At 41.4% G+C, this 12368-nt stretch overlaps 1 protein-coding gene across 2 annotated transcripts in view; it reads right to left on the bottom strand.

The window, feature by feature from the left end:
• The window catches only part of RABEP1 (rabaptin, RAB GTPase binding effector protein 1), a 52789-nt gene that overhangs the window by 28051 nt on the left and 12370 nt on the right, over positions 1 to 12368 (bottom strand). For both annotated transcript variants that reach the window (XM_035138815.2, XM_035138816.2), the window contains exon 2: positions 1326 to 1451. In XM_035138815.2, coding sequence (XP_034994706.2) covers positions 1326 to 1451 — 126 coding nt within the window. The remainder of the gene's footprint in view (positions 1 to 1325; positions 1452 to 12368) is intronic.

The raw sequence follows: 12368 nt of genomic DNA, 5'->3' as shown, positions 1-12368 counted from the left end.
ATAGATCGGGCAAAGCGGGGAGATTCTGAAGCACAATTGTTTTAACAATAGCAAGAAATTGATATTTTCCCACGTAAATTAGATGGATGAAATGGAGCACGCTAACTAGGAACAGACTTTGGTATGAAAGGAATATGAACTCATTCAGTTCTGGTACTGGTACTGATTCCTGTACAGAAATAAATGCCTAGTCTCGGAATATGCTCATAATATCCTGCTCTTTAAATCTAATGATATATTTTTGTTTGGTGGCTTTGGTTAGGGTTCTAGTACAAAATGAAGTAGATACAACAAGTCTGCCCACCCCTGTCACACACCTTCCTCTTAGGCCATGCCCCTCAATTGTACTATTTTGCAGCAAGTTCTCTCGGGAAGGGAAGGGAAGGGAGTGTGAATGGGGTGCAAGGGTTGGTCCGGCCCACTTTGGGAACATGCCCCCCACTTTCCCTGAGAGATTTCAACATGTTGGCTGGGAGGGTGTAAAAGCTTTCCCAAACTTTCCATCTGTAAAGTGAAGTCCAAAGTAATATACAAGGAAGGAGTTCTAGACATATCAATGCTTATCATTAATGTAGCGGTTCAGGCTCCTTTGGAATTTCTAAGGGCACATATTTAGGAACCATGGAAATTTAAGTAGTATATCTAATTTGATAGGGGCATGAGTCAGACCTGTCTGTGTACTGTGACCAGGAGCTTGCCAAACTTCTACCAATATGCCCAGGGTGTATTTTACTCATAAAGCCACCAAAGTTTGAGTCTGGTCTCAGATCTTTTAGTTACCAGCTCTCTTTTCACTACCAACAAGGACATTCTTTGTCTCCAATCTTGAAGTCTGTGATACTACAGTCAACACAAAAACAATGAATACATTTCCTTAGTAGTCATGGCACTTCTATCCAAACAAATGGGATCATCAGCTCCCCATGGAGGTTTCAGGATGACACCAACATTTCCAATCAGTTGATGCTTCCTGAGGTGTTCTCTAAACGTGCACAAAGAAGCTGAGCTAAATATAGCTAGACATGTAACTAGATACATCAACCTAATCCACAGGTGTCCGGTGGTTTAACCCACATCAAGAGACAGAAGCAACGAATGCAAGCACTATATATCCCTATTTTAAGGTGTGATGTTCTGTGCCATCTCTATTCTGGTAGTGACTCATTTTGGAGTGCACGGTTGTGACATTCTGCAAGACAACAACGCATGTAGTTGAAACCCCAATGTGATAAAACACCACCAAATTAAAATAGCTTACTTGTTCACTTACTCTAAAGACTACATGAATGACTACAATTTCTACATTCAGTAAATTTAAGTATTACCTTCTTTAGCCAGATACAGCTCTTTAAATTTTGCCCTCTTTTGATTAAATTCCTGCTCACGGTGCTGCTTCGTGCGTAGAAATTCAGCATTGACTTTTTCCAGTTCTGCTACTCGTTGAAGGAGAGCTAAAAATGGGCCAATGGGGGGAAAAAAGGCACATGACCTTGACAATCAAACGAGCTGCATTTCATCACTTACTCACTAAAGCAAATTATTCTTCAGAAAGGAACATGGCAAAAAGCATAAAGAGTTTGTCCAGATTGACAGCTTTGCCCTTGGCTAGTTTAATGCTTTTAGATACTAACTAGTTTGCAAGGCTAGCATAAGACATTTCACTGCCTGAGGCAAAAGATGAGATGTGCCCTTCCATTCAATAGTCTCTGGGTTGGCAAATGAACCTTGGTTTCACCAGTAGGACATGAACAGCATCCTCCAGTATGTCAGAAGGAGACAGGTAAGGGCCATTCCGTGAAAAATGAGCCTGATTAGAAAAAAATTATTTTTAAAATATACTTATTTTACTTATAGTTTCATTAACTAAACATATTAAAGTTCAATATTCCAAAGGAAAAAAGAATTTGAAATTATTTTTTTCATGAGAAATCTGAGCTTGAAGTTTCAGTATCATTTTTCTGATTGTGTAGCTTAATTTTGTTCATTTAGGTTGGCATTATTTTTTAAAGATAAACAAAAATTGTGGTTGTCATTGTTGGTATATTATTAAAGTGAAGAACTTTGTCTACACATTGGACTTGAAAATTTTTAAATAGGTAAGTTATTTCTATTTTATTTTTATTATTGAATGGGATGCTGTTTCAGTGTCCCACCCGTGACAGCAAAAGGTACAAAAGTTTATTTTGTGATAAAACTAATTTATAGGTTATGTTTGTTTTATTGTGGGAGTATGTATTAGAGTATAACACACCTATCAATAATAAAAATGCAGTTAATTAATGTAAACACCATGAAATTTTAATAATTCTTTTTCTGTCCCACCCGTGACAGTTTTCAACTTGTTTTACTGTTGTAGCTTGAGTTAGTGATTTCAGCAAGTGATTTCAGCTCTCTGCAGACAGGAGACAGATTCCTCATGTAACAATTCTTTATTCTGGCAAACAAGACTGAGGGACTGAGGAGAGGGGAACTAGCTAGAAAGGGATACATTTTGGAGGGAACAATCTCAAGCAATCACAAAGCTGCCTTTTGGTGGAAACCAATAAGACTAAGGAGCCAAATGCAGCTGCTTGAATGAATCAATAGTAGCTGTTCCTTCTGGAACATAAAGGCAGTTACCGTTACTTTACCCTAGTACGAATACATACAGTAATACAGATAATATAACCTTTGAATCAATACACAAAATGGGAAAGACTACATCTGCAGAACGTATGAGAAAGCTGCGTGAAAAACTAAAACAAGATAAAAACAAATGTGAAAGCTTCAAAGAAAAGGAGAGGGTCAGAGATAAGAAGAGGCGAGAAAAGTTGGTAAAGAATTTGTCTGCAAAATCACTTATGGAATACAGACGGAAAGAAACTGAGCGCAAAAGAAAGTACAGACAAAAGATAAAAGAAAAAAATCTAGGCCAATTGGCGACACTACTATTCCAGAGATTGGGTCATTTAAATGCCCACAATCTCTTGGAAAGGCTGTTACCAAAGTTAAAAGAGTGTTCCATTAAGTCCATGGAAAAGAATAAAGAATAGCCATGTTACGAAAGCTTGTGTATGAGAGTTCACCTCAAGCGCCAAAAACACTACAGTGGTACCTCGGGTTACGAACGCGATGCGTTCCGGGTCGCAGTTCGTAACCCGAAAAGTTCGTAACCCGAAAAGGGCCCAAACCGCCTTTTGCGCATGCGCGCGCGGCAAAATACTTCCCGGTTTGCGAAGTTCACAACCCGAGGTACGACTGTATATGATAAAAGCCCTAAACAGAACACCAAAAGTTCTATTATTTCACAAGATAATATCTCAAAGGTCCATGAGTTTTATAATTCAGATGATATTAGCAGGCAGGCACCAGGATTTAAGGATGTCAAATCTATTAAAGATCCGACAAGTGGAAAAAGAATCAAAATCCAAAAGCGGCATATGAATATGACAGTCCAAGAAGCCTATGCCTTATTTAAGATTGCATAGCTGCCAAGTTATCCCTTTTTTTAAGGGATTTTCCCTTATGCTGAATAGGCTTCCTCGCGAGAAAAGGGAAAACTTGGCAGCTATGAGATTGATAATCCAACAGATGAAATCAGCAAATCAAAATCAAGAAAATATTTTTTTAATAGATTTTAATTTTAGTACAGTGGAACCTCGGTTTACGAACACAATTGGTTCCAGAAGTCTGTTCATAAACCGAAGTGTTCGTAAACTGAAGTGAACTTTCCCATTGAAAGTAATGGGAAGTTGATTAATCCGTTCTAGACGAGGAAAAACACCCCCTAGAACGGATTAACCGCTTTGCTCCGATGCCTTCGCGGAGGCCGGGGAGCGTTTCCGCGACTGGGCTGCAGCCGCGAAAGCGGTCCCGGCCTCCGCAAAGGCATCGGAGCAAAGCCCCAGCCTCCAGAAGGCATCGGAGCCGGGACTTCGCTCCGATGCCTTTGCGGAGGCCGGGGAAAGCGGTCCCCGGCCTCCGCAAAGGCATCGGAGCGAAGTCCCGGCTCCGATGCTTTCCGGGGGCCAGGGAGCGTTTCCGCGACTGGACTGCAGCCGCGAAAGCAGTCCCCGGCTACCGGAAGCCGGGGACCGCTTTCGCGGCTGCACAGCCCAGTCGCGGAAACGCTCCCCGGCCTCTGGAAGGCATCAGAGCGAAGTCCCGGCTCCGATGCCTTTGCGGAGGCCGGGGAGCACTTTCGTGACTGCAGCCCAGTCACGAAAACGCTCCCCGGCCTCCGCAAACGCATCGGAGCGAAGCCCAGCCTCCCCGAAGGTATCCGACGCTCCGATGCCTTTGGGGAGGTTTGGCCTTTGCTCCGATGTCTTCGGGGAGGCCGGGCCTTCGCTGCGGGCCTCCAGGAGGCATCGGAGCGAAGGCCCGGCCTCCCCGAAGGCATCGGACGCTCAGTAGACCTCCGGCACCTCGGTTTACTAACTTCCGGGTTAGGATAGTTCGTAAACCGAAAGTTCGTAAACCGAGGTGTTCGTAAACCGAGGTACCACTGTAAATACAACATTATACTTTGTAGGCTATGGTAGATAGTAAGTATAGTAATAGCAAAAGGTTTTTTGTAATTATTCCATTTTTAACAACCTTAATTGTATGTTAAATCAAGTGTATGCCAGACGCGTCCCACCCGTGACATTTCATTGTCCCACCCGTGACAGCATTTTTTTCCTTAATTTTGTATCATTAAATTTCTTAACCTGAATTTCTGATTGCATAGTTGTAACCGATAAACATTGATTTAAACAAATATGCTGAGTTTATAATTGATTCACCTCCCAACTCACAGAGTTTTTCCATAAATCAAACTTATCTCAAGCCCCATGTCCTTTTTTTGTCCCACCCGTGACAATACTTTAACATTTAATAAAATTGTCAAAAATATCCATAAAAATAATAAAAAATTAGTAAAATGTTCAGTATCTTATTAAGAACATAGTTCAAATTTTGGTTGTTAATTTTTATGTATATTTACATTCTTACACATGTGTGAATACCAAAAAACATGGTCCAAGTGTCCCACCCGTGACAATGGAATGGCCCGTAAGTTTTGGAGGAGTATAGCAGGCCACAGAACACACTTCGTCAAACTTCTGACTACCATTCTCTGCATCCCCAATACCTGGTGCCTGCGGCAGCTGCCTCACACTACCTAACAGTAGGGCTGTCCTTTGGGTTTTTTAAAGCAACAGATGCTCTTATGGACTACACCACCAACTCTAGCCCTCATGTCTTCCCCTGGGCTGGAAGGAACCAGCACAGGTTAGTATGAATCCTATCTGTCTCCCTGACTTTTAGCAATTATTTGACTTTTGAAAGATACCTCAAGGCAGCCCTGTACAGCGAAGTTTTTTAATGTTTGATGTTATACTGTGTTTTGATTTGTTAAAAGTTGCCCAGAGTGGCTGGGGCAACACAGTCAGATGGGTGGCATATAAATAATAGGTGGGTGGGAGGGAGGGATGTCCTGTCCTTTTTATAGTTATCATGTTGTGCCAAATCAATATACCTAACCCACTGCAAAGCCTTCACTTTGAAGCACACAAAGGACAAATTATGCAGGGTGCTAATCCTGTACACAAAAGCTGCATTTGCTTCTTCACTTACGTTAGGGAGGAGCCATAGCTCAGTGGTACAGTACATGCATTGCAGAAGGTCCTGGGTTCAATCCACAATAACTTCATTTTAAAAAGGGATAGGGAAAACTACTGCCTGAGACACTGGAAAACTGCTACCGTATGGTATGTCAGGATGATCAGGTGCATTTTACATCCTTTTGCACCTCTCAGATCAAAATTTGTCAATCACTCTCAGTGTGGCAAAGCACTGTGCTGCAGCAAGCAAAACCTACCAGGAACTGACTTTTGTAATTTTCCACTGTGGAGTTTGTGACATGGCTACTATTACTTTGCAAAACATTGAAGCCCATTTTATTCTCTCCTACTACAGTATACATATCTGAATAAAGTGTTCTGTTTGTTTCTTATTTTGCTTCTTTAATGCTGGTTAAAGACTGTAAAAATAAAGATTTGATTTTATTTGATTTGCTAGCACAATAAGAGACAGTACAGGGCTAATGGTCCAACTTAGTTCACCAACTGTGAACAAAAGTGAACATGACCATAGCTGGACATATTGCCACAATGCAGCAGCACGTTTTCAAGTGTTAACAAAAGTTAACAGAATTATTATTAATACTACTACTGCTGCTGCTGCTACTACTATTACTTACTACTACTACTACTACTACTACTACTACAATTTCTTTCTCACTGTTCAACTTAAGGTCACTCTATTAACACCCCAAGAGGGTCTTGCTTCTCCCATGGCCACAGCCTTTGATTCCACCATAAATTAGGCATGGCTTTGTCTCTCAGCTGCCCAGTTAGCAGCCTGCTTCTAGCTTCTAGCTCGCACATCTTAACTATAGCCTTGTCTTTCTAACTACCAGAAATCTGAGGGAGGAGGGTCCACCCACTTACCCTCCGGCACAGAGCCACTTCTTTTGTTTACCTTAAAGAACCATGCTTAGGTCATTACCAATAAAACATGCCTGGCTATTCCAGCAATTGAATTCTTGTTGGATCGAGGAATTAGGATACCTTGGTAGAGGTATCCTAATTCCCATTGCATTTAGGAATTAGGATACCGGGTATAGCCTACCCCTCCTCCACCTCACAATAATACATTTCCAACCAATATTAAAAGTTCTAAGTCACACTAGGCAAGTAGATTAACCACAAAAAATTAACCAGCTTGTATCCTGTTTCTATTCTGAGCACCACCTTAGCTCCTGCTAAACCCTGCAGTAAAACTTTCAATTAACAAATGCACTTAAAGCACATTGAAGTATTGTTGTTTAGTCATTTAGTCGTGTCCGACTCTTCATGACCCCATGGACCATAGCACGCCAGGCACTCCTGTCTTGCACTGCCTCCCGCAGTTTGGTCAAACTCATGTTCGTAGCTTCGAGAACACTGTCCAACCATCTTGTCCTCTGTTGTCCCCTTCTCCTAGTGCCCTCAATCTTTCCCAACATCAGGGTCTTTTCCAAGGATTCTTCTCTTCTCATGAGGTGGCCAAAGTATTGGAGCCTCAGCTTCACGATCTGTCCTTCCAGGGAGCACTCAGGGCTGATTTCCTTAAGAATGGATAGGTTTGATCTTCTAGCAGTCCATGGGACTCTCAAGAGTCTCCTCCAGCACCATAATTCAAAAGCATCAATTCTTTGGCGATCAGCCTTCTTTATGGTCCAGCTCTCACTTCCATACATCACTACTGGGAAAACCATAGCTTTAACTATACGGACCTTTGTCGGCAAGGTGATGTCTCTGCTTTTTAAGATGCTGTCTAGGTTTGTCATTGCTTTTCTCCCAAGAAGCAGGCGTCTTTTAATTTCGTGACTGCTGTCACCATCTGCAGTGATCAAGGAGCCCAAGAAAGTAAAATCTCTCACTGCCTCCATTTCTTCCCCTTCTATTTGCCAGGAGGTGATGGGACCAGTGGCCATGATCTTGGTTTTTTTGATGTTGAGCTTCAGACCATATTTTGCGCTCTCCTCTTTCACCCTCATTAAAAGGTTCTTTAATTCCTCCACGCTTTACCCATTTAATACCCATTTAATATATAATTGGGGTGATTCAGAAATGAGTTCATACAGTAATCATGCATGCTATCTTTATGAAGAGAAGCACCTCCACACCTATTCTATTCACTCAACTGTATCTCCTCTATGGTGCCTTTATCAACCACAGAGAAGGTAGCTGCTATCAGGAGAAGGCTGCTTTGCTCTACCCCCTGTTCTAGATGCCTTCATATGGAAGTACCTGTCAGAACTGTGAGGGGGTTTCTGGGTCTTTTAGGTCTGGTATAAAAGTTGGTGTACATGGATTGCTAGGTACTAACACCATCCACTTTTAGGCTACTAAAGGATAATATTAATTGACTTGCGTATTAGTAAGCGTCATGCTCTCAAATTATCTTTTGATATGTTTTAAATTAGACCGGGCAACCTTTTTTTACCTGAGGGCCTGATTCCCTTGGGCACCTGCTTCTGGGCATCAAATACCCTGTGGGGGCTGGGGGCCAGAGACAACCTTGCCAGGTAGACAATTTTCATAGGTAATTGGGACAGAGATACAGGCAGATTAGATATCACAGGCCTGCCCATTTAGGCCCTATCATGCCATGCACTATCTTCTATTCCAAGCGGCTATCTCTGGGTTTTCATTCAATTCATTGAGAAACAAAAACACCATTATCACCACACTCCTTCTATCGACATCCTGGTCCCCTGCAATTCCCAAGGTATAAAGGAGCTGAGATTAAGAGACTTACTTAGGGCCACTCAGAAATACCAGGGTTAAACTAGACGAGGCTGGGGAACATGAGAACTCGAGCCAAAGTGACTTAGGAAAAAACATCCCAAAGCTACCTGTAAGTAACTGTTCTGACAAAATACGGTAGTATCAGACATGCATATTGAAATAGAGGACTGTCCCAAACCTCTCTGAACCATTTGAAATATGAAACAAAATTGGTGTCATTATTTATCTAGTTTTCCATCTTAATATTTGTGCAGCTGTACTCTCACAATTCCACAATGTATTACAATCTTCCATATGTAATTACAGTGGCTATGTATATAGTAAACAAAGCTTGGCAGGCCAAGGGCACTAATGCAATACCATCTGACTGAAACAGGAGACACAGAACAAGATGCTTTCTAAGCACTGGAATGAGGTTGCTATGGGGCCCAAAACTTATTTCCTATGATTCACAGTATCTCTCTCATTTTGCTTTGTTTTTATGTCCAAAAAAAAGCTTGTCATACCAGTTTCTCTGAAGCAGACTTCTTATTACTGGGAGCATTTGTACCCTGCTCTTCAGCCAAGAAGGCTCCCAGAGTGGCTTACATACAATTAATTAAAACAAGACAGTCCCTGACCACAGGTTTATAGTCTAAAAAAATACAACACACAAGACAAGAGGGAAAGGAAGGAACGAGGAAAAGAAATCAAACTCAGGCACTCGTTCGTAAATGGTTGTTCTTGTAATGACCAGCTTGCGTAGTTCAGTGGTAGCAGGTACCTGATGGAGCTGGGCTTTTGGCCAAGATGGTAGAATGAGCCCTGATTCCAACCTCTCCCACTGAGGCAGTCAGATGGAACAGCAGCTCCCAGGTGACACTTGAGGGACAGGAGGGCTGATGCAGCTGGCCTGTTCTAATTCAAGAATTCCTAACTACCTCTCTCTCTTTGCATAGACTCGAGCATGTCTTACCACCCAAAGTCTTAAATTCTACTTGAGCCCTCTTAACATGGAATCTGGAGGAGATATTGACCTCAGGAAGGAGACAAGCTGCAAAGAGGCTGGAAAAGAGAGAGAGAGTATAAAAGGAAGTGCAGTTCAGCTCACTCTGTTCACAGCTATTCAGGAGCCAAACAGTTGCTCAAACCCAGGATGGGGAACCTGTGACCCACCTGATGTGGCCGGATGGCAACTCCTATCATCCAATCATTGGTCAATCTGAACTGACATCTGGAGGGCTATAGGTTCCCCATCTCTGGTCTAGCTTTTGGCTAGGAAACACACACCACACACAACAACAACTTCCTTTATTATTCCCCTGGCCCTCAACTAGCCAGTTGGGTAGCACAAGAACCAATTTTTACTATGCTACATCTTAAAGATGTGTGCCAGCACCAGGATAAACACCAAATAAGGGAACTGGCTCACATCCCAAACCAAAATCCTCATACTCTAACCTAACCTAGAGAAGAGCTCTTTTTAAGTAGCAGTCTTCTTGTAAATTGGTTAAGCATAATGAAGTATGTTGAAACACTTTCTGAACTGTACTATGAGAAGTAACAACAGACTTCATTCCTCCCACAAGTTCTGAGTGATGCTTTTCAATTAATTTAGCAATTAAGAAAGTGTAGGTGAAAGAAGAGACTGAGAAAATGCTTATTCGAAAGCTAGATTTAGTTCAGGCACTTCAGTGCTAGACACAGCTCCAGTTTAAGCACACTCAGCATTTGTGCCTAATTAGAAAAACAAAATAAAATTCAGATTTAAAGAGTCTTTAGGTCAACTCCATCTTGGGAGTTAGGGGCTTCATGAATTCATGAATTTCATGAATTCCCATTCTTTCAGTTTCATGAGCTCTCCACTCATGCTTTCTTGTCACACTCACTCCTGCCTGGAATCCAAATCTCAACTACCACTTCTTTCGAGGATGGAAGGAATGAGGAAGTAATTGCCTGACTGCCTAACTTTTGTTAGGGCAGAATCCTATGGCCTTGGAACAGCATCCTACTTGAAGCTCCTCCTTGCAGCTGTGGACACTACACAGAGAACATAAAGAAGATTTTCTGAGAGCATATCAGGTTAGATGAGAGATGCTATACTCTGGCCCTGAAGTAGGAACACTTGTTCTGGCCAAGACTGAGGACAAGGAAAACCACACCTTTAAAAAGGCATGAAAAGTAATAGTAGGAGAAACACTGTTTCCTCTCCACCTTCCATCCTGTTGACACGAGCCCAGAACAGCTCTGGATTTCATGGTCCTGGGGTTTTACTCCTTTGCCTGATTTGGAATGCTCTGCTTGTGAACTTACTTGGAGGAGGGAAAATAAAAGTCTTTCACATATGCAAAGAACAGGGAAACAGATGTTATAGATAGATGTCAGCTATACCCAATATATTTAAAACTGGCCAGATTTCAATGGCAACTATGCTAAAGTTTCTAGTTTTGCAAAGTACATGAAGGCTGCTCCAGAATTTAGGCACAGCTGATAAAATTATTTTTGAGCACAGTCTGATTCCAAATTCACAATACAGACATTTTTCCTGAATGCAGCAAGAACAAAACAAGCTATCACAAGTTCAGAACAACTTAAGTGTAGCTGGACCAAACATTCTGAATGAAGACTGTGAAAGCCATCTATTGAAACAATAGTCCAGAAGAGTAGCTGTGCTGGCTACAAAACAATGAGTTTTGTGCCACATTTAAAGGATGATAGATGTATTGCAGCACACCACACAGATGGCCTCCAGGCAACTGCAAGGCAACCAATGATTTTTTGTTGGCAATCTTCATGCACATCTTTCACACATAAAATCATAAAATCATAAAATTAGAGGTCACCCTATCAAGGAGATTAGAGGTCAAGGGTGACTTTGAAATCAGGAAGCAAAGATATAACATTCCAGAAGTATTGATCTACAGGCCATTTTATGCCAAAGCTGATAAACAAGTCTTGCCTTTGCCCAGCTGAGCCTTACTGAAGTATCAAATCATCATAGTCAGTACGATCCATAAGATACCATTCTGTATCTCTCTGGGATCATGCAATAGGACCACTATGATAATCCCATCCCCCTCAATTACATCATTCATTTACCTACATGAACCCTGTATTGTGCTTCTGCCTCAAATTATTTATGACTGAAATAGACAGAAGAGATTATTTGCTTTCCATCTCATAGACAATTTTGCCCAGTAACTGCCAGCATTTGCTTCTGGAAAACTCTCAGCATTTGCAGCAGAAAGCATGTTTACTCAAAAAATAAAATTTATTCATCCCTTTAAAGCCTCAGGATGAAAGGAAGCAAGTGTCTGACATGTGAGAGAAAGGTTCTCCTCTGTCAAGATTCCCTAGCAGCATGAAGGCATGGGAAGCCCTTAACCATCTCCGAAGTTTGTACTATAAACTACTTGCCCATCTCAGCTACCTATGTAAACTGGCCCACGAATTAAGTGAGAACATTTACTAACAGCAGGAAGATTCTGTTTCGTTTGGTTTTCTTCTTAATAAAAATTAGACTTGCCTCCCCAAAAGGCCTAGAAGAATATATTCTCACCCACAATTCAGATTTCAAATGGGCTATGGTTGAACACTTCTGCTCCCATCACCCTTTTGGTTCTCAGTTATGAGGATTTATGTACACATAATCATTCAAAGGGATGATGAATCTATATTGCTTTTCTTGTCAATCTCCCTTTGCTACCATAGCTCAAAATTGTGTAACAGTCTTGGGTGGTTTTCATAGTGTAGGAGGCAATAAAAAAATAGGTTAGAATGGATTTTCATGTCATACAGTAACTTGAGTCGTCTCTGTCAAAACAGTTAATGGGTAAAAGAAAGTCCCTCAGGGCTTGTATTAACAAGGATAATGATCTAGATTAACTAAAGATTTGGAATGAAATCATATTAATCTCTGTATGAACATTCAGTTTAGAGGTGAAACAATTTGAGTTCGCCTGATTTAACTCAGAGAAAAAACATGAATATTCAGAGCAAGGCCAAATTAACTGGATAATGCTTTGTGTGTTTTATATGTGAATTGCTACCAGATAATTTGCTTTGCATTGC

This window comes from Zootoca vivipara, chromosome 15, assembly GCF_963506605.1.
Source record: "Zootoca vivipara chromosome 15, rZooViv1.1, whole genome shotgun sequence".
NCBI classification, from domain to species: Eukaryota; Metazoa; Chordata; class Lepidosauria; order Squamata; family Lacertidae; genus Zootoca; species Zootoca vivipara.
This window is presented reverse-complemented; position numbering and strand designations above follow the sequence as displayed.